A 24555-nucleotide genomic window follows, 5' to 3' on the forward strand; every position below is an offset into this window, starting at 1 on the left:
GCTGCCAGTTAAGGCTATAAACTATTTGAAGATGACTCTTGTATCTTGTAATCCACATTTGCTATTAGTTTCTGAATCTAACAGACTGCAGGCTAACTTTATTTATTTATAACACTTTTATTTTAGAACATACACATTTGGACCATTAAAAGTGATGACACGGCCGTGATGGAGAGAAATATCACGCAACAGATAACATTTTAGACAAAGTACCTCTTTCTGTAACAAACTTGCTTGTTTATATAGGCGTCAATCTGTCGGTAAAGATAAGTTAAATGGTAAATTTTAGTTAGTGGGCACGTTGTTCCTCTTTTCCAGCCTACTCTTATCACCAGCCAAAGATAGCGATAGATAACTGCACTTCTCAGTGAAGTGATTTGAGCGTGACTTCGATATTCAAAGTCATTTAACAGAGAAGACCCAGAAACAACAGTAGGTGTGGCACTATTAACCTGATCAAAGCTGAGATTGGATTTACACAGCTCAATAAAAATGTAGTGTTATTATGTTAAACATCGAAACGAACTATTTGACATACACCTGGAATAGCATATCCTTTCTACCATTAAAAGCACTTTGTCTTGTAAACTGTATCTGCATTGCTTTTTTTGTCTGAATAAAATGCAAAACATGTATCTGGAAAAAAAACCAGTTGGTTCAGAGCACTCCTGGAAATGTTGGCAGTGCTATCTTATTCCTCCACATGGGCTGTTGTTTTCCTGTCGGCTTATCGACAAAACTGACTCACTGTTCTCAGCTGGTGAAATGAGTTTCAGTGACAGACGAGGTCTCCTCTTTAAACAAAGGGGGGGCAGAGGTGGTTTCCAACAGTGGAAAGTTTGTAATACTACACAGAATCAACTAGCAAAATAAAAATGGAACAGCAACGTAAAGTGATTCTGCATCATCGCAGCTTCATACTGAACTCACCACAATGCTTAATCATTGTAACATTGATGGCACATGGCTCCTTTATGACTAAACCTGCCACAGCTCTTCACTGCAAAGACAATAATCACAAAATATGTGGAAACTCAGCCCTCCCCAATAGTATGATGATTAAAATCCTTCCTGAAATGGAGAGTCTGAGTGATACTATCATCAACAGGAGAGCAGGTCTGCCTGATCAAGATGGCACGCACTGTAGTATTGTTCCCCTGTGGTATTTAAGCTCAGGAAGTACAGAATGAGCCACAGAGCAACAGTCATACGTGTCTTGGCCGGCGACAAACCATGGAAACCGGCTCAGATGAAAACAACTTTTACAAAGTTAAAAGTTGTTTTCATCTGAGCCGGTTTCCATGGTCTCAATGTTTCCCGCAATCTCTGATCTTAGTCTGCTGGTGGCTTTGGCCCCCTGGGGCAACTGAACGATTGGCCCTGTGTCAACTCACCAGTGTTTATTTTTTTTTTAATTTTATTTAATCAGTTGTGATAACATTTTACTCAATGGTTTTATTAAGATTTTAGACAAGAGGGCACCACTAGACACACATTTACAGTGGTGTCTACTGTATAAAACGTCTATTGTATAAGTCAATTACTGGCCAACATACTTAAGATATACATGTGCACACAAACAGTTTGGTTAAGCTCTTCATCTGTGTATTCAGGCACAAGTAAATACTGTATGCCGTCAAACTGAAAGGACACCAACATGCTTGCAATGGATGAATAATCAGCCACTGCAAGATTTGGATTTTACTTGATCGCGTATGCAAAGCTGAGCCACACACAAAAACAAACAAACAAAAAAACAAAACTGTGTATAGTATATAGGTCCGTCCATATAACGTAGGAAGGAGCTAAGCAATGCAATGGTCCATGTTCATAGAAATGTTGTGTGTTGTGAAGAACAAGGTTATTTGAATTTAAAATGTTCCTTTAATGCACCAGTCAGCCTGGCAGCTGTTTGCAAACTCCCTTTGATGCAGGGAGGTCTATGCCATATCCAGCTACATTATCGTCAGAAAACACAATTTTGCCAAAATAACATTTGCCAGAATTCGTCACTCTTTGTTCTGTCAGAAAAGAGAAAATGCCTTTGTGTTTTGTGGATTATGTTAAAATCAGTAGACAGGCCTACCAAAGTTAAGACAGAAAACAATATAACATGTTAAACACCATGCAAGACAACACATCTGCTATCTTTTCCACCCATATAGCCTGAGTGGTAGTGTACAGTATTTGTATCAACTATAAACTCCCTGATTGCCAACATTGCATTTTCTTGAGTCCACAACAGCCATAATGGTCAAGATAGAAGCTGACTGCTGAAGTCAACATTTCAGAGGTCACCTTGCATAGAAGCAGGACTAAAAGTTATTACACTTGTGAACACCAATAGTTATAACAAGGGGCTATAACGAAGAAGTCTAAATGAGTGCATTCACTGCAGCATTTCACATACCCCACCTAATAACCCTAACACAACACATTTCGATTATAATTTTTCTCACAGCAGGAAATATCATTTTACTAACTGTGTATTGGAAAGTAACTGGAAAGGGCTGTCTAGGAGGAATTCAGACATTATATGAACCAGTAGTGCAAAATCTAAAAAACGACTTCATACAGTACATGTATCCACTCATGTTTACGGTTTTCAGCACAGCTCGTAATTCCTCACACTAAGCTGGCCAACGTATCAGGGGGATCTACAATTCATTACTAGTCCACAGATGTGCATGTGGTTAGTAATATGTTGGAAGAGGACCAGGTTATTGGTAGGAGGAATATACATACAGTGCACAATAATTACCAAAGCTGTCAGAGTAAAGCAGGAAAACATATATATTTAGAAACCAAAGACACATAGTTGATATTATTATTATAATTGATTTTTTTTAAAGACCCATGTATTGACTAGGCCTTTCTTTTCTTTACTTGCTGTTTTCTTGGTCCTTGGGGAAGTATGTTTTATAATTAAGTGGAATAGGGGGAACTATTATGATGATATACTCTTTAGGCTAATCCCTGTTTTCTATTACTGCTTGCAACCAGCTTTCATCTACCTTTTAATTTGTTTAGTACTTATTTTATTTTATTATTTACTTCCTTTTTTATGATTATTATTTGAACAAATTTCAATTTTGTTGCAGTTTCCTTGTTCTTTTTATTCCTTACTTAAAAATACTGGTATTGGATTTATACATGATGCTTACATTAAGGCAAGTTCTTTGAAATGAGTTTGTATCATGCATACAAATAAATAAAAAGTATATATTGAAAAAAATATTGATTGCATGTATTGTATGCTTTATTACTATTCTTGGAGGGACTAAAAGTGTAGGCCTACATTTGGTATTAGTATTACTTAGTCATTTTATATTAGTATTAAATACTTTAGTGTTTTTAAGCTTCAGTAAGTAATTACATGCACACTTGAATTGTTTTTGTGGTTCTTGTCAATACATTAGTGAAGACCTGAAACCGATGTTGCTATGACATTCCTGTATAAACTCTGAGTTTTTTTCTGGGGTTTTACTAAAGTGCCCTTTTAAATGTGTAATAGGTTTACTATAATACTCTGTGTAGGACATGGATTCACAGGAAGCTTTAAGCCAATTTCCTGCACTATGCACACATAGAAACAAAGAGAGAGGACAGAGACAGAAAAAACACATAGCACTAGATTAGAAAAGTGAGGATAAAAACTCTTGTGATGTATGAAAATATAATGTAAGGAGTTCCTATTGACTTAGCTACAACTCAGAAATAAATCACACCACTCATTTAACACATGCGCATAAAAAGCTAATTGATGTAAAACGTGAAAACAGGGCAACCTGACGCAGTTTTAATTCCACTGTTATTTCGCAGCAGCTAGCTAAATTTGTTAAAGCAAATTCACATATTTATAAAAGCTTTCAACGTCGCCACCTTCGTTACCGCCATATTTTAAGCAAAGACAGTTCTACAACTCTATGCCAATTCATAATTAACAAGACAAACATATAATGGAGTTTATTTGGGTGAAATTTTAAATATGAGGCGTCAAGTGCGTCTGCCACAGGGGTCTGTGACACGAAAAAAGTTGAGGCGCCCCTGCTTTCTTGTTTGCAGCCTCAGTTCAGTCTCGCCCGTACAATCTCTGAACGCTCGTGCAGTGTGAAGAGGCTGTTAAATATTACGCGATTAATGACAGTTTAAAAAACAAACGCGACTTTACCTGCGAGATGTCATAGCAGTCTCTGAAAGCTGTCAAGCGTCCACAAACGTTCCCCTTTTGCCTCTGCTGAATCGCTGTGAAGAGTGAGAGATCTGTTGAACCTGCTTGTTGCGCTACACATAACTACTGACACGTCTTCCGGTTATTGCCTTCAAAACAAAGTCCTTATTTGTAGGCTAATTTTTAAGAGGTGAATTTTTTTTTTAAATTTTGAATAGGTTTTAACATTATTTTAATAACTTTTGCACAGGAATCTTTTTTTTCTTTTTAAACATAACTTTTCTAGTAAAAAAAAGTCATAAAGAAATACTATTTTCATACAGTATAGGCCTATTACAAACCAAGGCTAATTCCCAAACTCCAAACTAACTTTAACAGTTCCGCGTTTTTTTGATAGTACAACATATTGTTGTTGTAGCCCTCCTTCATCTTTTAAATGCATTCATGTTAAAATGCACGAAAAGCTTCTTTTCCTGTCCTGTTCTGACTAACCCCAGCTACCTTGATGCATCTAGAAAACATTGTGAAAGTTCCCTGGCATATTCAGTTTAATATTACAGGCTTAGTTACCTTTTGCTACAAGGGCCGTTGAAGAATATACACAAATATATCGTTGACTCTTCACTCGTAATTGGCATTGAGTCATAATCGTCACTGAAAACAGGGGCACACACCAGTGACTGTATAACTGTTAATTAATTAACAAGCTGAAAACTTACAGTACCACAGCCATGTTCTTAAGCTGCTGTCCACGCTGTAATGTCAAAGAATGGAATTTGCTTTTGTTAAAAGTTAACTATGATTAGTTGCAAAAATGAGAGACCTTGGTATACATTTTAGTATTACATTGATAATGGTGTTAACCCAGTGACAAAGCAGCAGAATAGTAAAGCTGAAGGCCAACACCCTTTGAAATAAAATAAAATAAAATAAAGAAACTGCCTTTACAACTCATACATGTGATGTGTCTACCCATTGATTTCCTTTACTTTCACCAACGATACAATAGTAATTAACAGCTTTTTGCTATGCCGTTGCTCTGCTATTGTCTCAAGAGATAAGGCAGGTCTATTACCTCGTCCTCTGTTATCCCCTCATGATGGGACAGCCTTCCAGCTCTGGAGTTGGTGGTTAGGGGAAAGGAGTAAGAGAGGCAGAGCAGCATTGACGTCACCAGCCTGTGGTTATCAGTGGAGGTTAATCTACTGGGGGATGGATGGGCTTATGCAATTGTCTGTGAGCTCACAGGCTTCACGTCTATGGATTTGCTTTTCCACTGTTTGACCCAGTGTGTTGCTGCAGCCTACAGACAAACACTGAAATGATGGAGTGGGGATTTCTTCTCTCTGTGGCATTTATATTTAGAGTAGATGTGTTTTTTTCTCTGCCAAATGCAATGTGCTTCAGGCAGGATACATGGGTTTGAACACAGGGTTTATTGTTTGGGTCTGGTGAGCAGTTAAAATGATCCTGTCGCACAATGGGAGGGCATTGCTCTCTGATCGATACATAGTGGAAATTGATGAGGAGGGTGAGAAATATATTGGAATAACACTGAGTGCACATTTAGCTTTTAATGTGATTAATACAAGACTAAGGGACTTGAAAAACTAAGACATTACCATTTATTGGGTGGTTGAGATACTGTTTGTATAACTTGTGTTGGTTATACGGATGATGGGAAAGTATTTTTATGCTGCACCTACAGACACATATTTAGGAGATAACTAAGGGAAATTAGCTCCCTTTGGCTTCTGCATGTGTCTGAGAAAAAAAGGTTAATCAAGCTGTGTTTTAGTGTCTGTGTGTGTTGGGAGTGGGATTTCAAATAAGCATGACCTTAAACATTGTAATTGTGGTGGTTAAAAATGGTCTCTTGACTGTAATGGGATAAATAAATAAAAAGATAAATAATCTGGTCACAAACTGGCCTACAAAGTCAAAGCCGGTGCTTTAAGGTGAAGTTATCAAGTGGCTCTGTAAAGCCGTCTACACATGATAGGCGGCAAAATCGCCTAGCGCTGGCCGTTCGATTGATTTCCTACGAGGAGAGCGGTGGTGCCCAACTATGCGCTGCGCCACCCCTGGCGTCGCTTGGATTTTCCGCTTTGCGCTGCGCTCAAAAGTTCAAATTATTTAAAACTTTGACCTAATTGGCCAACCTTTCGAAAGCGCAACCAATAAGATAAGAGCTGTCGTTACCTTGCAACGGAAAATAGGAGGCTTCACGCAGAGCTTTCGCCGTAGCCTACGTAAGTGGCCTGATGTTTATACTTGTGCGCTGGTGTGTGCGTCGAGCCGGCATGTGTGTGTGTGTGTGTGTGTGTGTGGTAGAGCGAGGTAGAGAGAGACAGTGACGGTGATTAGCTTCAGAGCGAGTACCGACTCTAGAGTCATAGTGTGAGAAACAAAGTGTCTCCCCTGTGCTTTTTCGACCACGGTGGGAAATCTTTAGCAGGAAAAGTTAACTCTCTCCTTGATTTCATGTTGATTATGGAGAAGAACCAGGAAATGAGTTGTGGGAAATGCAACGCTACCAAGCCACAGCCGAGTGACGTGCGTCGCTGTGACGTGTAGTTACATTTCTCGAGAGGTGCACGTCAGGCTACGGCGTAGGGTTTGTGTCTTCACGTACCTACGTGCGTAGCAATGGCGTAGATTTTACGCAGAAGTATAAATCAGCCTTTAGACTGTATGGGAGAGTTTCACCCTGGCAACCAGAATGTAAGTTGCTCTATGGTGATGCAAGTGATTTGGTCAGCATTGATTTTCATACTATACAGAAATTAATGGAAAACAATGGATGCCTGGAAGAATAGAAACAAATTTCTAAAATTAAATAGTGGCGTTTGCTTGATTATTAACTGATGTAAAATATACATGATTTGTAAAATTAAATTAGTGGTGAATTTAGGGATGGAAAAGTGTGACAAGGTTCCTGGACTAAAACATTTACTTTTTTATCACCATGCAGACTGATGTCCTGTTGAGTCTAGGAGGGACAAAAAGACTCACGAGCACAAAGCCTTGTTTCCCACCCAGGGGAATGGAAACCAGGATGTCCCATCTACCCTGAGGTGGCAGCTTCTATAGGCTCGTGGCCTTTGACCCCTTTTGCCTTGAGACTTGCAAATCTGCCCGTCCAAAGATTGAAAAAAATCTGGAAAAGGAAACAAAGAGGACTTATACTGAGTGTGATGCAGCTGGACAGCTGGAGCCTCGTCAAAGAAAAAAAAAGAATGTTTATTAGCACATGGACATAAAAAGCTGTGAGAGAGGGGGTCACAAAAGGGGGTGAAATGTAGTATGGTAATGGTAAGGTCTTATTTTTGAGGAGCAACTGTCCAACATTTCTTAGAAAACATTATTTGAAGATCATACAGTGATTTTCTAAGAACAGTTTCTTCTTTCACAGATGATGTCGTGGACCCTAGGGCCTGTGTTTGGCTGAGGTTGGAAGGTCTGATGAAATTTCATCCAGAGAGGGCCTGAGTTTGTCACATAATTCCTAACTCCACTTTGACCTTTCAACAAACTGCATTCCCCAACATGTGTTAAAGTGCTCATATTATGCTTTTTGGCTTTTCCCCTTTCCTTTATTGTGTCATATCTCCTTTTTGTGCACGTTATTGGTTTACAAAGTGAAAAAGCCCAAAGTCCACCCCAAAGGGACTTACCATCTCCAACAGAAAACACTGTTCACAAACTGCTCCAAACAGCCTTTACTTCCGTGACGAATGTGCGTCACTTTGCAACACATGTTATAATGTTCGCCTAGCTGCTAGCATGGCATGTCCTCATACTCTGCAACTGACTAGCTAGCAGAACTTACTGTGCATGTGAGACTCCCAACAAAGATAGGAACAGAAGTGAGATGTCTCACTCTGTAGCTAAAACAGAGAGCTCAACACACAGGGTGAAAAGAGGAGCTGCAGCAATGTGCAGTACAACAAAAATATGGTGTTTTTTGAAAATTAAACCATGTAAACCTATTCTGGTAGGACCTCTAAATACAATTATGAACCTGAAAATGAGCATAATATGAGCACTTTAAAACAGCACATTCAGTTGCTCAACACATGAATTAACACACATGCATTTCCGTGTCTCCTTGGTCCTGTGAATCCTAAATCCTCCGAAAGACATATTCCACCCTGAACCGCTCTAACCCTCTAGCTCCCCTGGGTGTCACCCAGTGGTGGAATGTAACTAAGTACATTTACTCAGGTCCTGTACTTACGTACAAATTTTAGGTATTTCTACTTTGTTTGAGTCCTTTCTTTTCATGCCACTTTCTACTTCTACTCTACTACATTTCAGAGGGAAATTACAAAGTACATTTTACTCCACTACATTAATCTGACAGCTTTAGTTACTTTACAAATTAATTTTTTTTTTTCACACAAACACACATGTAGTTTATAAAATACTATATAAAATACTAATATGTGTTATTATAAATTAAACTACCCAACAATATATAGGCCTACCAATCCAGCTTAAATGATTAGCCGATTATACACAGAATTGTTTTGATCGTTTCCAGTTTCTAAAATGTGAGGATTTGGCATACTTGGAGTACTTTTACTTTTAATACTTTAAGTAGATTTTCCTGATGATACTTACATACTTTTACTTAAGTAACATTGTCAATGCAGGACTTTTATTTGTAACAGAGTAGTTTTACAGTGTGTGTATTAGTACTTTTGCTTAAGTAAAGGATCTGAAAACTTCTTCCACCGCTGGTATCACCTAAGCAATGATCCTCTATTTCATTATTTGGTTCTATATATGGATGACGTATTTTGTTTTAATTTTAATTCCTGGAAAACCCTTTAATCAAACTACTTATGCTTATTAACTTGAAAACGATCTTACCCCAGAAGGATCCCTCACTGAGTGAAACTATATAATCTACAACATTTCATAGTTTTAATTAACACAACACAAGATACAGTGTCCTTCTCTGTCATTAGTAAGGAACAAATTAAACTCATTAAATCTCTGGCTTGATGAAAACACTCAAGACAGATCTGGGATGTACTGAATGATGTATGAAGCTGTGCAGCAGTTGCTTTTTTCTCTTGAATTCCAGGCTTTCAATAAACGAGTAGGGCACTAGAGATTACTGTAGGTGATTTGAGTTATATAGTAACAAGTAAATGCAGCCAGAAATGCTGTTTATTTATGTGTGTATGAGCATGACAACTTAAATTGCTTTTGATTCGGAAAAATACATGTTTCAATCAAAATGTGAGCAGAAACCTCTCATTTGTGATTGCTTATATGGTTGCAGGTGCCTGGAAGCTAACACTGAATAAAAGCCTGACACTGTGAATTCATAAGATACTTGAGCTTTCCCACCAAATTGTACTTAAATTATTGCAATTTCAACTGATCTGAACCTGGAAATATACTGTATAGAAAATACCCATTGGGGGCTCTCTTCCTTTCCATTAGCTCATTCATTACCTACAGAAGTTGTACAAGAGCTTACCGCCACTGACTTGGACATGCATCAAATGTCTTATTTATTATTAGAACAGCCCCAGGGTTTAAGGAAAAAGATATGAGTAAATGAAGTTCAAGTTCTGGCCTGTCATCAAGAATCTCTAGTCTACTGAGTTCCACTTGCTATAGCTTTTTTGAGAGCATTAACCAGATCTCATGGGCTTCATCAGCAGATAGTCTGCTGACTAGTCATGGGATGGTTCAATTGTCTTTACGTATGGAGATTTCTTTTATGTGACAGCAGGTGGTCATATACTGTTATGGAGGGGAAGATCGTAAACCTTTTCTCTGGTCTGACAATGGCCTATGATGACAACTGAGCCTCTAAAGCTCACGAAAAAGTGAACCTTCTGTTAAAATGATTTTGTCAAACTACTACGTCTCTGTGGACAAGGCTGATGATGTTCAATATTTGTCTTACTAGAAACAAATCCTGTGAAATCCAAGAGTAAATTGACCCGACTAACAAGTATCATCTGTGCAACAAGCCTGATGTAGCTGCGCTGTGCCATGGCGCTCCATTGTTGGAGATGTGGAATGAAGACCATTCCACAGCTCAAATTCTTCCTCAGCGGGTTGAAAGCTTGGGGAAAAGCTAGTAAGTGGACCTTGAGTTAAGAATACAATTTCATGTTTAACATGGGCACTGTAGTTTCTTTTGAGTCACTACAACATGCTGTGTGATAAATCATTGAGCACTACTGCATTAATCCACAGCTGAAAATAGTCCCTCAAAAATGCACTATTTACTCCTGTTTGAGTAATGTTTGCTAAAAACTAGTGCCCAGCTGCTTTAGTGAATGACTGAGCCATTAAAAAAAAAAAAAGGAATATATTTGTGGACCTATTTGAAAACATTGACATCTTTGGTAGGAATGATTGGGCTTGGAGCTGAGAGCCACTGACAGGGTATGGAAGTTAGAAATCAATGAGAGACAGACTTTCTTAGTTTTGATATTTTCACAGGATTTGTTGACAATTCTAAAAAATATAGAATAGCACCAGCCTTACCATTTAAAGAGTTGTCGAAATGCAAATCAACTCCAGATGATGATGAAATCAAGAAGGCTGACAAGGATGGGCTCCATTTGGTTGACATTTTATTTCATGGTGGTAGGAACACAAGACAAAGGTCATAAAGTTAGTAATGTTCAGGTCATGCCACTCTTTACTCGGTGCACTGCCCTTTGAGGAGGTTTGCGCAGTCAGACAGTAGTTTACAGAGGCCAGACATGGAGGGTAATCCACATGTAGACATAAATAAGGAACAGAAAATAGATTCAAAAACAGTAAATAGAAGATTTTTTGTAAAAAGCCAGCGGGGACATTTGCAGAGACCTCCTGGGATTTTTTTTTTTTATGTAGGAGCATTATTACTAATATAATTATCATCATTATTATTATTATTATGTATTACTCATTTACATTATGGGGATGAGGCTAATACACTGGCTAAAATAAGGAACAGTTATATGAATGGCGTCTTTGTCACCTTCTCAGAGTCGAGGTGACCGGTTTTTAAGGCAAATAGTTTCCACCAAAACCATAGACTGCAATTGTCTTTATTGTTCTCGAGTCTGTCCAAATACACAGGAATCTCTTCTTTATTAAGTGTTACTACCTGAATGGATCAAATGCAAAGAACAGTGTGGTAAAATAAGACCAGTCTAAGGTTAATAGAGTGAGTGCTGGAATTCAAACATGTCTTGGGACCCCAGAAAAGAGTCTGGTATGGACACTCGGAGCTTGATTACACACAACACAGTTATAGCTTTAGGGCTATCCCTCCCCCATGTACATGAGTATATCATCGTGTGGTCGAACGGACAAGTCTGACATGGTTCCAGTGTATATTACTAAAAACATAAACCTCCACAGATAACACATTTGCTAAATTTACACTTAAAAATTGCAGGGCTGTACAAAAACAGGTTGTTTGATGATTTAAGAAGGAAAACATAATTAAGAACTTAAGAAAAAAAAGAATATATAGCACAAGACCATTTGATACTCAACCACGAACAGGCATGATTTTGTCTTAGAATATTGCCAAAGTTCTCATATCAAAACAAGTGTCCTTAAGTCAGTCATCGCAGCTCATTGTGGTTCAGCAAAGACGACTCCACGTTGCATCAGTTCACTGAATGTTACAGAATTTGCACTAGTAATGCACAAACCCATGCGTTGCTATGTTAATTTGCAGGTACTGTAGGATTATGCATCTTTTCCCATTTTTGTGGCTGTTATGGCTTCAAAAGGTCACAACAACATCACAGTCTCTCTCTCTCTTAACAGCCGAAAAAAAGAAAATCCTCCAGGAATGCTCCTAGGTCAAATACGAAGAGAAATTAAGTCTCAGGCAGAGTTTTTGAAGCTTTTTTGTTTGTTTGTGTTGACGACTGACTGTTGTTTGACGGGACATTCCCAAGAGTAGTAGCTCTCCCCATGATAACATCCCTCCTCGCCTCCTTTCTGTCTGTCCTTTTCTTCAGTCTTTGCTTTCAGCACCTCCTTAAGGTCAGATATGGTAACAACTTTTCCCCCTATGCACCACTCCAGGTCCTGCAAAACTAACTGCCCCAAAGAAAAATAAAGAAACCAAAAAAAAGATACAGGGAATAAACAAATATAAAACATGGTTCCAAGCTCTGTAGTTTCTGAAATCACATCAGAGGAAATAAGAGAAAAAAGGAACCTTAGTCATAACAAAAAAAAACAAACAAACCCCCAAACAGTGACATTTTCCAAATTAGTACGTTTTGTTGTTGTTGTTGGAAAAAAAACGTAAATAAAACAAACAAAAACCAGATTCAACCCAACACTGCAGAAGTGCATGCATTTATAGTGGTCATTATTAGTTCATCTGCGGATTGTAAAACAGAACGCACAATAGTACATGAGAAGCACAATTCTCCAAAGAGAACCCATCTTACATATTCACAGTCTCAGGTATTATTTATATACTCTATATTTATAACATTTATTCATGTTTTGACTTATGACTAATGAAATGCGAGTCATTGTGGAACGCAGCGCTCTCTCCGTCACGTAGGGTTGCAGTGTTAGTGAGTCATATTTCAAAACTAAAGGCTCTGATGGGATTCAGATTGAGTGGAGAGTTTTTTCTTTTCTTTTTCTTCTTCTTTTTTGGCGCTGTGAGATGAGGGGTTGATGGAGTGGTTTTCGACTGTGTACTTTCTCACTGTAGCAGCTTTGACTGATATCTAAAAAGTCCCATTAGGAAAATACAGTGGGCTACCGGGGCTGATTACAGAGTTTCTTGACTGGAGACGCCAGCTGGCTGCAGCATCAAAGAGCTGCACACATTGTGTACCAGCTCTCATGGGGGGGAATGTATGTCTATGTACTCATCGATGTATCGGCCATGCTTGGGGGAATGTGGATGATAGATATGGCACCAAGACAAGGCAGTAACCAGAGATCATTAGTGAGGCCCACCAGTGTTCAAGTAATGAGCGAGAAAAAGGAGCAGGCTTCTTCTTTTTTTTTTTTCTTTTTTTTTTTTTAAGTTGGCATTTGTTTTAAACAACAAAACTGACAAGAATAAAAATATCTCTTTTTCACAGAGATGCCTGCTTTTGGAAAAAAAAGATGAAGGACCATGGCAGTAAAGAAAAAAACAAAGTGTGTTCTGTTTATGGAGGTGCAGATAAAAAAATAAAAAGAAAAGAACAAAATATATAAAACAAAAATTAAAACAACATATTCATTTTCTTTCCATATAAAAGCGATGAAAAGTATACAAAAATAGAAAATAATTACAGCAGGAGACATGGGTGCTATGGAGGGAGCGAGTGGGAGGGTTTCTTTTTTTTCCGTTTTTCCTAATATTTTGTCTCTGCTGGGTTATTTGGCGGCGGAACAGTGTAATATTCTGGGGCTGTTTAAGGCGTCTTCCACCAGGTGGAGCTCCACGCCGTCCACCACCACGTCCTTGATGCAGCCAACAAAGCCGGTGCTGTATGCCTTGGGCAACCGACGGGCCACCGCCAGCTCCTCTAGACCACCTGAGGGGGGACGGAGGCAGAGGTTAAACAATGACGAATCAGCTACTACACTACACTCCAAACTACCGTTCTGCCCGCTAAAGTAGCAACTAATGTGTATTTTGTTTTGTGTGGCATTTTTAGAACTTTATTTTTGACAGAACAGCTTAGACTTGAAAGGAGAGTGAGAGGGGTAATGACATTGAGCAAAGTGTCGCAGGTCGGAACCAAACCAGCGGCCGCAGTGTCGAGGACTGAACCTTTGTATATGGGCGCTCGCTCTACCAGATCGGATTCGAACCCTGGACCTCTGCGTCTGAGCCAACCTGGCCGACTATTATGTTTTTTAAAGGGTTACTGCATTATTTAGCATAGGTCAAGCACAACAACCACAACGCTAGTTCCTACATATCCCATAACACAGCCAATAGCTTTGTTTCATCAGGCTCTCCCTGACATATTTCATACTCTAGCCCCCCAATTTGTAACACAGGCTTTATGTCAAAATGTTTAATATTGAAGCTCAAGCCAAGATATCCCCTGATGACATCATCAAGGGTGAAGACATTCCATAGGCTGAGTACTCCCCATTACTAGTAAACTCACCTTCCTGTGTAAAATGCATGAAAGATCAAAAATCTGGATAACGGTTTGGATTTCAACAAATTAGACCTGGCTAATGCCATCAAAAGGCTGTCCCAGAAATATAGTAGAAAATGTTTTTCTGCTACTGAAGCAGTCACTTGTCTCTGTCATGCTTTGTATTTCAGTTTTCGCACGATGCCACCAGCTGATGTACATGGCAGGTTGACACTTTATTTGTCAAACCACCATGATCAAAGGGGGACAGGCAGAAAGCTTGCATACCAGCCAGAGTAAGTTAAGATAAAGTGCTCAAAATGTGCTACAAATAAAAGGTGATGACAGAGTATAACATTATGAATACCTAACGTCCTCATTATTTTTTTTTATTTGTATCCATCTTCAGTGCTGTGCTCTGCCCAGATATCACCTGTCCATCAAGTAGTGTATTCAGAAGTGTGACAGCTCTTTCTTAAAGTTTAAGTACTTATAGGTGCTGCACTTTTGTTTGGCTGTTCATCCATGTTGGTTACCTCTGCTGACTACCCACTTCTCCCTCTATTTATTACAAACAAACCAAGGACCTGAAATAAACCATTTCCCGTGTGTCTGATAGTGAACGTTTCAGTGCTGTGAGCACCACAAACCAAATAGCATTCTGAACAAACTGGAACTTACGAGTGTGAACAGGTGCGTGAGTTTTGGAATAAAATAACATCAGTAATATCTGATGTGATAGGATGTCGAATTCCTACTGACCCGATTGTTTTGTTACTTAATGATGACTCTGGATTACACCTACTTGGGAGAGACAGAGGAAGATCTGGCTAGCCGGCTCAACCGCAACCAAGAAAATGATAGCTCAGCGCTGGCAACCCCCCACCCCCAGTGGTTGGCGTACTTCCTGGACATAGTTTTGCTCGAGCTCTCTACAGCAAGGATTAACAAAGCCAAGTCATCGACTATAGACCTGTGGAAAAACGCAGCAGCACAAGTATCAGTCCTAATGACCTCAGCATCACAAGAACTAGAGGAGAGCGACTATGCAAGGTGTGATTTCTGTTGTCTTTGGTTTATTGGTTTGTTTTTGTTTTCCTCCAGACCGCAGAGGGTGGGGGGTGGGAGAGGGTTGTTGTTCTTGTTCGATTGCGTTTGTCTGTTCTGTATGTTTAAAAATATAACACAAATAAAAAATTGATATATAAAATCAATAATATATAAAAATATATATATCATGGTGTAAAGTAACAAAAAATAGCCGGTGCAACACAGATGTCTTCTTACTTGATGGTTTTATTACTTAAGGTGCAAAACAGTGACTAACGTTTCGATGTAGAGTTACATCCTTGAAGATGTAACTCTACATCGAAACGTTAGTCACTGTCACTTAGTCAAGTAAGAAGACATCTGTGTTGCACCGGCTATTTTTTGTTACTTTATACCATTTTTGCCCTGCCTTGGTTGCACCGGATTGTTGTGGTCTACAGAAGCGCAGAGAACTTTCTCTTTTTTATCTATATATATCATGGATTTGTACTTCAAAGCAAATGTTTTAGTCCCTTGTACTTTCCATTTCAGCCAAAGCTTCTTTTTATTTTTAATTTTTTAATTTTTTTACAACAAAGTCTCATAACATCTTTTTGTGGAGACTTGATGATCTAATTGCTGGGTGTGTGACTGCCTCCTTTTTAACTTTTGATGGTGTTTTGAGCTACTCTTTTGAGCCAGCACACCCACAGTAGTCATTAGTGTCATTTTCAATAAATCAGCATTAAACGTTGTTATTCAGAATTTCATAAGATCTGTTCTTACTGGGAGCGAGGCTGACCCTAGGTATTGATGTTTTACCTGGCTGCCATCCCTGCTCTCTCTCTCTCTCTCTCTCTGTTATCCACACAGAATTATCCAGCATCCTCTTTCTCTCTTTGCTTCATGTTAGTCCAACTCCATTTTCCCCCACATTTCCCATCTTCCCTTCTCTCCCCAGTTTTCTCTTCTTTTAATCTGTCTGTAATCTGAGAGTTCATATCCCCGTCGAGACCTTTACATTCCCTGTCCCTGCCCCCTTTAATCGTAATGCGCCTCAGAATCGGGATCGACAGGGCTAATTTCATGCAAGTTACAGATGAATTAATGATGAACAGTGAAAAGGGGATTCAAAAAGTAGAAGGGCTCTCGACGGGAGGGCTGTGTGAGGATTATGTATTCTTGCTGCAGGGCTCGCTCAGCACCTGTTCCACTGCACTGCCTCCCTGTGTGTGTGTGTGTGTGTGTGTGTGTGTGTGTGTGTGTGTGTGTGTGTGTGTGTGTGTGTGTGCGCTTATATCCGTGTACCTCAGTACACAAGCGCACTTCTACATGCAGTGTGTCTCTTAAATGTCACTCAGGCTGCTTCTCCTCTCAAACCTGCCTCTCCACCGCCTTGCACTGCGCATTTTAAAGAAGAGTCTGAGTATATTTCGCCGCCTTGTCTTCAATGTTATTTCCTCAGGATGTTCAATCCCGCCGTGCCGTGTGTGTTCTTTCAAAAACGATTTCTCTGAGCCAAGTTCAGACCCAATTGAAGAGGTAGATAACGGACCGACTTTGGTCATTTTCAATTCAGGAGCGCAGACAACTTTTGAATTAGTCAGATAGCCTTTCATTTCTCAACTCAATACCTGAATATGCTTGGACATTTTTTGCCTAAACCGCAATCTTTCTCCTCTGTCACAGACTTTTGTTATCCTGTGCAATGCCAATGAGTTCATTGCTCATTTTTGGCAGCCTTCTACCAGTGGCTAGGATGAAAGAGTAGTGCAGAATTACAAGTATTCCTTTGACTTGATGTATGGCATTTTTAGACACATTTTCAAGTTCTGAATGATGTTTTCGTTTCTTTTTTTCACGTGTGGGCACCTACCCAACCACAGCGCTCCGTCTGTGTCCAGCTGTGTTGCTGCCAAAGGCGACGACCCTGTTACCGCTGCCTCATTGCCAACCTGTAGAGAGCCGTCTCTTAGTGCTCTGAGGAGGAGAAACAAAAAGAGAGAGATGCAGTTGGAAGTTGGTCTGATGCATGCTTGTCATGCCGAGCAGCTGTAAATTGCAGTTTCATTTAATCTGAAGCATCACGACATTGCTCCACTGCCAGCACACTAAGCACTCGCATAACGGCATTTGCCAAGCAGCGTTCTAAATGTGCCTGTCTACCAGCTAACGGATGCCGATAGAGCACCAATCATTTTAGGTGGCTCTGCGCTACGCATTAGCACACACTTAAGAATTGTGACGACAGGGCTAATTTGAAAGCATTACTTTAATGGGTTTCCAACAGAGACAGTGTCATTAAAGGCAAGCCGCAAAACACAGATATCTATATAGAATGTGAACTGTATGCCACATGCTGCGATTTACGCCATCTTCACCATCCAAATTATGTCATCTTCCAGCATCTCGTGTGGTCTCCCTGTAAGCCTGGGATGAGATTTGGCCAAATCCCTGTTTGAAACGGATGCAGCGGCTTTTCCGAGAATCGATTATTCCTGCCTTGATGATGCCACGATGAAGCCAATCTAATTATACCCCGTACGTCCATTCAAAGCCATGTTGAAAGCAAATGTTCAGCAGCGATATATAGCAGAGATCGCGTGGAAGGTGTTAAGTGGGTCATTTTCAAAGTTCAGGCAGTTCATTTGTTTCTAATGAAGGAATCCATTAATGTGACATGACTGTGTGGGAACAAGTTTTATATGCTTTGTTTTTGTTTTGTACATCTGGAATGAGTATCCATGTACTAAACTAAAACTTGTGTTATTATTCCTATTATTTAGTTATGTACACATGCTATTGGTGTACATAAGTATGCACAATATGATAATATGTACACTACTAAAGCACAGTGTCAACTGACATGATATGAGCATGATCTTCTGGTCCCTGTGTAGTTTTGAAGATCTTTATTATTTCCGCTGATTCTGGGTGCATATTGCATATATTTAGTCTTCAAATAGGATAAATGTATGTAATGAGCACTGTACTGTATGTGTACAGTGTATGTGTTACTATAAATACTGTTACAAATTTGAATTCATTGTATTCATTTATTTCTTGGATACATTCCCTATAATGTGCCAAAATGTGATAGGATGTTGCTGCATGTTCTTCCCTTTTGAACATTCATTTACGTGTCTAAGCAATTCGATGCTCAATGCGTCATCCTCATGCATTACCAGGCATGAAAATAACCTTAATCTGAAACTAATCAGAGTCATCTCAGTGCAGGGGATCACTGTGTAGCGAAGAATTCATGCAAGAGATCACACCGTTTGCAGCAACACAAACATAATATGGATTAAGTCTAATCCTGGTCTAACAGTAAACGCTTTCACCCACTGATCCCTACCTGCCATCTCCCATCTTACCTGCTGGCCTTGATGCGTATCCAGCGGTTGGTGTTGACACGCACCGAGGAGCGCAGCACCACGGGCTTGGAGCCCAAGTCGTATGTCATCTGGACGTGTCCGTCCACGATGGCCAGGGCAATGTAGTCAGAGCGCTCCACGCCCTTCCCGCTCCACAGCACCAGGCCCTGGGTTGCCTCCGTCCGGATGCTCAGCTCAAATTTGTTCACCAGTAGAGCCTTCTCACTATGAGAACAGAAAATACAGTAGTTAGCTTCTGGTCCAATTCATCAAAAGGAGGACTAATCTGTGGCGTAGCTGACACAGCTCAACTGGTGCTTGCGTCTTTTGTAGTTGTGAAGCGAGAAACCTCTGCTGTTACCACCAGGGTACGTTACCCATGATTCAATGACACATGGTTCTGTATGCTAGCACTTGTAGCCAGAAAGCGTTGTAGCTCTAGTCTACAGCCTCACACTAACAGAGTTAGTTTAAGGATGCAGACTGAGTTTAGTAATAGCAGGGGGCTGTTTTGCTATCAGCTTTCCTACATCCTACTGAGCCTGTACTGCATTGCTACTCAGTGCTTCCTGTGTTGCTCTGTGTGTGTGTGTGTGTGTGTGTGTGTGTGTGTGTGTGTAAGTGTGTTGTTTAGGCAGCTGTTTGATCTCCAGTCTCTTGACTGCTACAACTGCGGGGGTGATGTGGATGCAGAGACTTGGCGACTTCCACCTTTCCGTGGCACCGTATGTCACTGTCACCGATGTGTGAGATAAATACACACCGCGATGTGCCTTTACTGTATGTATGCGCACACAAACACCCTCACACATCCATTCCTGCATACAAACACACTTACAAAGTCCCTCTGGTTTTTGTGAGTCCAGCAGAAATATAGTAGACATCCGGAGACCCATATCTTAAATGTGCGTGGGTGTGTATGATTGTGTGTGCGTGTCATCAGTCAGCATCTGTGCAATTGTCTGCACAACTGCCAAATGGATCTACTTCCACTGTCTTCAAAGGGTATTTAAACACAAAGACAAAGACAAAGTGAGGGCACGTATGACAAAGAACCAATGACACGTGGAGTTTAAAAAAACAGCAGCAGCACCGAGCTGGAGACAAAGATTAGACAAGACAGATGACAAGACAAAGGAGTCAGCACAGCAAACAAAGAGGCTCATGGGAGTACAAAGAGGACAGGAAATGGGAGGGGATACAGAGAAACTGAGAATGGCAACTTCTCCTTACACTGTAAGAAGTATGTCCCCATTTTCTCTGAGCGTTTTTCTTTTCATTAATGGGCAAGAATAAAACGAGGATCGGGTATAGAAGCAATGGGATGATATTCCATTTAGGAGTTTATTAAGTGCTGGCCTAAGGTAAATTGACTTTGACAGCTCAGGCCAACAATAATGCTGGTTCGCCTCAGCAGAAGCGTGGAAATAATCAAGAAGAAGAAACTAATTTCTGCTTCAAAAACATGCTTAGGTCGGAAACTTTGACCCCGTTGATTAACCAAATCCGCTGAGGTACACAGGAACACAAAAAAAAGTATGATTCATGATAATCTTTTTTTTTTTCTCCAGAGAGAGAGAAAAAAAACACAAACACAGCTCAGTGAAGCCTCTCCTGGCAAACCCTCAAAGAGCTTACAGGGCCCAATAAATCTCCATCGGAGCGGCTTGTCAGTGATAAGGTCAAGGTTATTAAAAGTGCTGAATATATCATGAATAAAACAACGCTGGCGCACAGCCTTTTAAATCTCATATACACCACTGACTTCATAGATTTGCTGGTGTGTTGCCCTTTCTTTTTGTAAATAGAGGGATTTTTATCCACTGTCTTATATGTATTAAAAATCTCAGAAGGCTTTCCAGAGTGCTTTCCTCCATTTCAACTCTAGGTGGCAGTAGTGTTTAGAATAATAAAAAGCCATCGGGGAGGACAGCAAAGAAGCTGCAGCTCTGGCTGGTTTTGTGCCGTTATCAGAGCTCTGAAGTTCAGAATTAATTGAAGCAGAGGCTCTTTGTGATTCGTATTGGTAACTCTATCTCAATAATGGAAACAATGTTGTCTCTGCGGAGGAGGGTTTAGCCCTGTGAGAGGTCGGCGAGAGGTTGTCTGGAGAGGAAGGGAGGATGAGGCGAGAGGCGAGTGGACAGTAACAAAGTCTAAAAGCTTTTGAGAGACTCACCTCTGGTCAGATGGGTTCTCCAGAGACTCAGGACTTAAGGGTTGCAGGGGAGAAAGTCAACGGCATGCAGTGTAAGCGCAAGAGGCCAGAAGGAAAGAAGGAAGGAAGGAAGGAAGGAAGGAAGGAAGGAAGGAAGGAAGGAAGGAAGGAAGGAAGGAAGGAAGGAAGGAAGGGGAGGAAGGTAGGATGTTGTGAGCCCACTGGGAGACTCACAGTGGTCTAGTTTAGATCGGGAGCTGCAAAAAGCATAACTTATCTGCTCTACTACAGAGTTATCGACCATGCCAACAGTCGATAACAACTGTTGTGTGATCATAGGAAGTGTGTAGCTTAGCCCTGATCACACCGCAACCATAAAAGGAGGTTCTCAAGGGAACTTGTTGGATCAAGATGGATGACTAATGCACAAAAATGAGATAAAGCATTTTTTTAATTTTTATTTTATAAATATAAGCATCACGATTAACTTAATATTAACTTATGGTCGGTGTCCACACAGGCACAAAGGCTACATTAAGTCAGCATTCAATTATTTAACAACTCCTTTTTATTTATGCCGCTGCAGGCCACAGTGCAGCAGCAATTACCTTCTGTCTAGAGATGGAAGCCGTGAGTGAGAAAAATTGGGCAATTGTCAAAAAAATGGGGTCAAGCGCCATATCAGTTGAGAGTCCAGGCCAGATATGATTTGTCACTGAAATAATGGGGCTTGAGCAAATCTTTCTGAGCTTTCAGATATGGGCAGAGAGGTGAAGGACGGGTGATCAAAAGGGTGCTGTAAATAGTAACAGCAACATTAACTCAAGCGCTTGACATTTTGGCCTCACCCAGCTCTTAATGGATCCTCGAGAAATGTTTTCATTTCCTTTTACAAAATCAGATCATGCTGAATTGATCGGCCCGCCCTCCGAGTGCTGCGCCAGGGCTCCACTTTGCTTAGATTCACACTCATTGTGGGTCTTAGTAAATGTGACATCCATTAAACTTTTGACAGTCTGGCTCTAAGGACCACTGTCCCCTCCTGCGAAGTGAGATTGATGCCCATGGCTACACACTGCAGAGAGATCTCAATTGGAGGTCTAATCTACAAAGGGAGACAAATCTGTGATTAACATGTCACTGCCTCTCTGTATGGAACGACTGCGTAATTATTCACAATTACAGTTAGAGATCTGGCAAAAACGAAATGACAGAAGCCCTGGCATGGATTGGAACTCTGGGCTGAATCCAGTCGGCTTGATTTGAGCTGAATTCTGCTTCGTCGCTTTGTGGGATTTTTAAAAAAGAGGTTACTTACCAAGCTAATGAGCTGGAAGAAAACCCCTTAATAACTAAGTCATGACCGAGGGCTTTTCCAAGCAGTAACTCTACAGGCACCAGAAACTAGGTTAAGGGGTATTTAGTATGTCCTCCTCTTGCAGTTTTCAAGGGGTCTTGTTCATTTCCCATACAACAGATTCAGCGTAAAGTGTATGGCAATTCATTTAGTTTATGAACGAGTTACAACCATGCATAAAATATTGCACACTTAGTACAGCAATTCATTTTCTCTGAGGCTTGAGCACAATGCTGATCATGCACACATTCATGCTTCCTTTTGCACTGGAAATCAAAAGAAGGATCTAATGACACTGCAAAAATGAATTTAAAATATTGAAATCTGTCAAATTAAATCATGGATATGGAGCTTGAATGTAAAATCTAATTCATACGGTCAAGATTGATGATGATTTCTGTGTGGAAGTTATGACTGGCAACTGAATGTACTTTAATCTCTTCAATTGGGTTAACTATCAAAAAATGTTTTGTTGTTGCTGTTAGTTGGGCTTGATTTGAAGCTGGGGCAAATACCCAGTCATAAAGTCTACTTACTCTGGGATCTCATTGGTCAGTTGGCTTGAGTGAAAAGGAAAGACAGTGAAGGACATTTATATGAGACAACACGTGTGTGGACAACGACAAGTGAGGTCAGACTGATGGACAGGACAAAAGTCACACAACTGGAACGCTGAGATCACGGACAAACAGCAAAGATATACACATAACGACACACACATATCCGACAGAGTTCTCCAGCCAGTTGTTTCTGAGTGGGCGTGAGTTGTGCGTTGCCATGGGAGTGTGATGATCTGCAGGCCAGAGTGTTGGTGTGAAGAGCTGTGAGACTACGATATAGAGTCATATGCCTGATGTCTTTTCAGGTTCATCACATAAACATTTTTGTTTATGCCAACCTGGAGGCACACTCCTTGCCAACCTTGTAGATGGATGGAAGAAATAAAAATGTCTCATCATCTGCCTAAAGGGACAGGATTTCTTTTTACACCCGCTTCAATAATTTGGACCTGTCTTTGGATGCTTTTTTTTACGGAAAAAATACATACACACATTCAAAATAGAATAAAAAGTTTAATAATGCATGTGTGCTAAGCTGGAGACCACAGAGCTGACTGAGCATGCTCAGGGCAACACTGTGATTGTTAACTGTCTCGCTAATTAGTGAAATCCTGTCAGAAGCGGAGCAATACTGCCGTGGACGGTGGGGGGGAGGGTAAGTTATTAGCCAAACGCCTGGTTCACCCTGAAGCCTAAGCACTGATGATATCATCAACACTGTCATCATCACAGCTTACCAAGGGAGGAGATGGATAGACAGAGGGGTTATTTGGCTAATAGCTATTACAATGGATATGTTGGATGAAGCTGAATAGATGAGGATGCCCCCCTTGTCCTCTTCCTTACCTCTTTGTAACAGCGTTGTGGTACTCGATGAACGTCCGTCCGTCAAAGGCAATGGCCTCGGTCTCTCCGGCAGACTTCTCGTAGATGGCTGTGAAGGAAGGGGGCAGGGGTGGGGGAAAGAGATTTGTTCAGAGGATGAGATCACGCCAATCAATAAGACAGAGGGTTCAGTTATCAGAGCTGAAGGCAATGGAGTGTGAGCAAATGGGACAGGGGGGAGTGTTGGTGCGTTTGTAGTTTTAATTAACGTAAAAGGGACAGCCAGCCACACGCACAAGGTTAATGGCGAAGGCAGCGACTGAGTATGTAAGACAGATCGGGCCAGAGTGAGTATATGTCTGGCAGGGTGACATGAAGATGATGAAAGGGATGTGCAACTCTTGAAAAGAGCTTTTCATGAATATTCAATTGACACATTTCATAATTTTCATAACTGCCGCTTTAGTTTGAAATCAATACATAATTACCCTAACATAAAAGCGACATCACATGTCTTATATCGATATTATTACTATTGGCGAGAGGGAACACAATGGAAACAAAGGTCTTTTTAGCAGAAAACAAATGAGACGAGACGCTCACCTTCCACTGAGGCAAGCCAAGAACAAGCTGTGTTACATAAAGTATCGCTGATTTCAGTCCCACTCATACTACGATTTACGAAAAGCAGCCAAAATGCTGCCACATATCCTTTTAAAGTAAAACCAAAATCATGTTGGATGAGGAAATAGAACAATTTGTACAGTGACAATGATTACAATTTCACACTGCCATGATAAGGTGATCTTAAGCCAGCATTGCTAGTCACTGGTTTACATGTAGACCAATCATACTGATTGTTACAAAGATATTTGTGGTAACAAATGTATTTAAGCATCAAGATCGTCTGGGGCTCTTTAACTTAAAGTAGGACAAGGACAAATGTAATATGGCTGTAAGGATAGACGTTAACAGCGATTG

At 40.4% G+C, this 24555-nt stretch overlaps 2 protein-coding genes across 6 annotated transcripts in view; both read right to left on the minus strand.

Moving 5' to 3' along the window:
* ptpn11b (protein tyrosine phosphatase non-receptor type 11b) overlaps nucleotides 1–4299 on the minus strand; it is a 44120-nt gene extending 39821 nt beyond the window's left edge. For all 4 annotated transcript variants that reach the window (XM_078254427.1, XM_078254423.1, XM_078254425.1 and 1 more), the window contains exon 1: nucleotides 4172–4299. In XM_078254427.1, the coding sequence (XP_078110553.1) occupies nucleotides 4172–4185 (14 nt within the window). In that variant the 5' untranslated portion in view covers nucleotides 4186–4299. The remainder of the gene's footprint in view (nucleotides 1–4171) is intronic.
* Nucleotides 4300–10765: 6466 nt separating this feature from the next.
* agrn (agrin) overlaps nucleotides 10766–24555 on the minus strand; it is a 268493-nt gene continuing 254703 nt past the window's right edge. For both annotated transcript variants that reach the window (XM_078254428.1, XM_078254429.1), the window contains 4 exons: nucleotides 23596–23683; nucleotides 18675–18899; nucleotides 17174–17277; nucleotides 10766–13710 (listed from right to left, as the gene is read on the minus strand). In XM_078254428.1, coding sequence (XP_078110554.1) covers nucleotides 13550–13710; nucleotides 17174–17277; nucleotides 18675–18899; nucleotides 23596–23683 — 578 coding nt within the window. In that variant the 3' untranslated portion in view covers nucleotides 10766–13549. The remainder of the gene's footprint in view (nucleotides 13711–17173; nucleotides 17278–18674; nucleotides 18900–23595; nucleotides 23684–24555) is intronic.

Source organism: Sander vitreus, chromosome 7 (genome assembly GCF_031162955.1).
Source record: "Sander vitreus isolate 19-12246 chromosome 7, sanVit1, whole genome shotgun sequence".
NCBI lineage: Eukaryota > Metazoa > Chordata > Actinopteri > Perciformes > Percidae > Sander > Sander vitreus.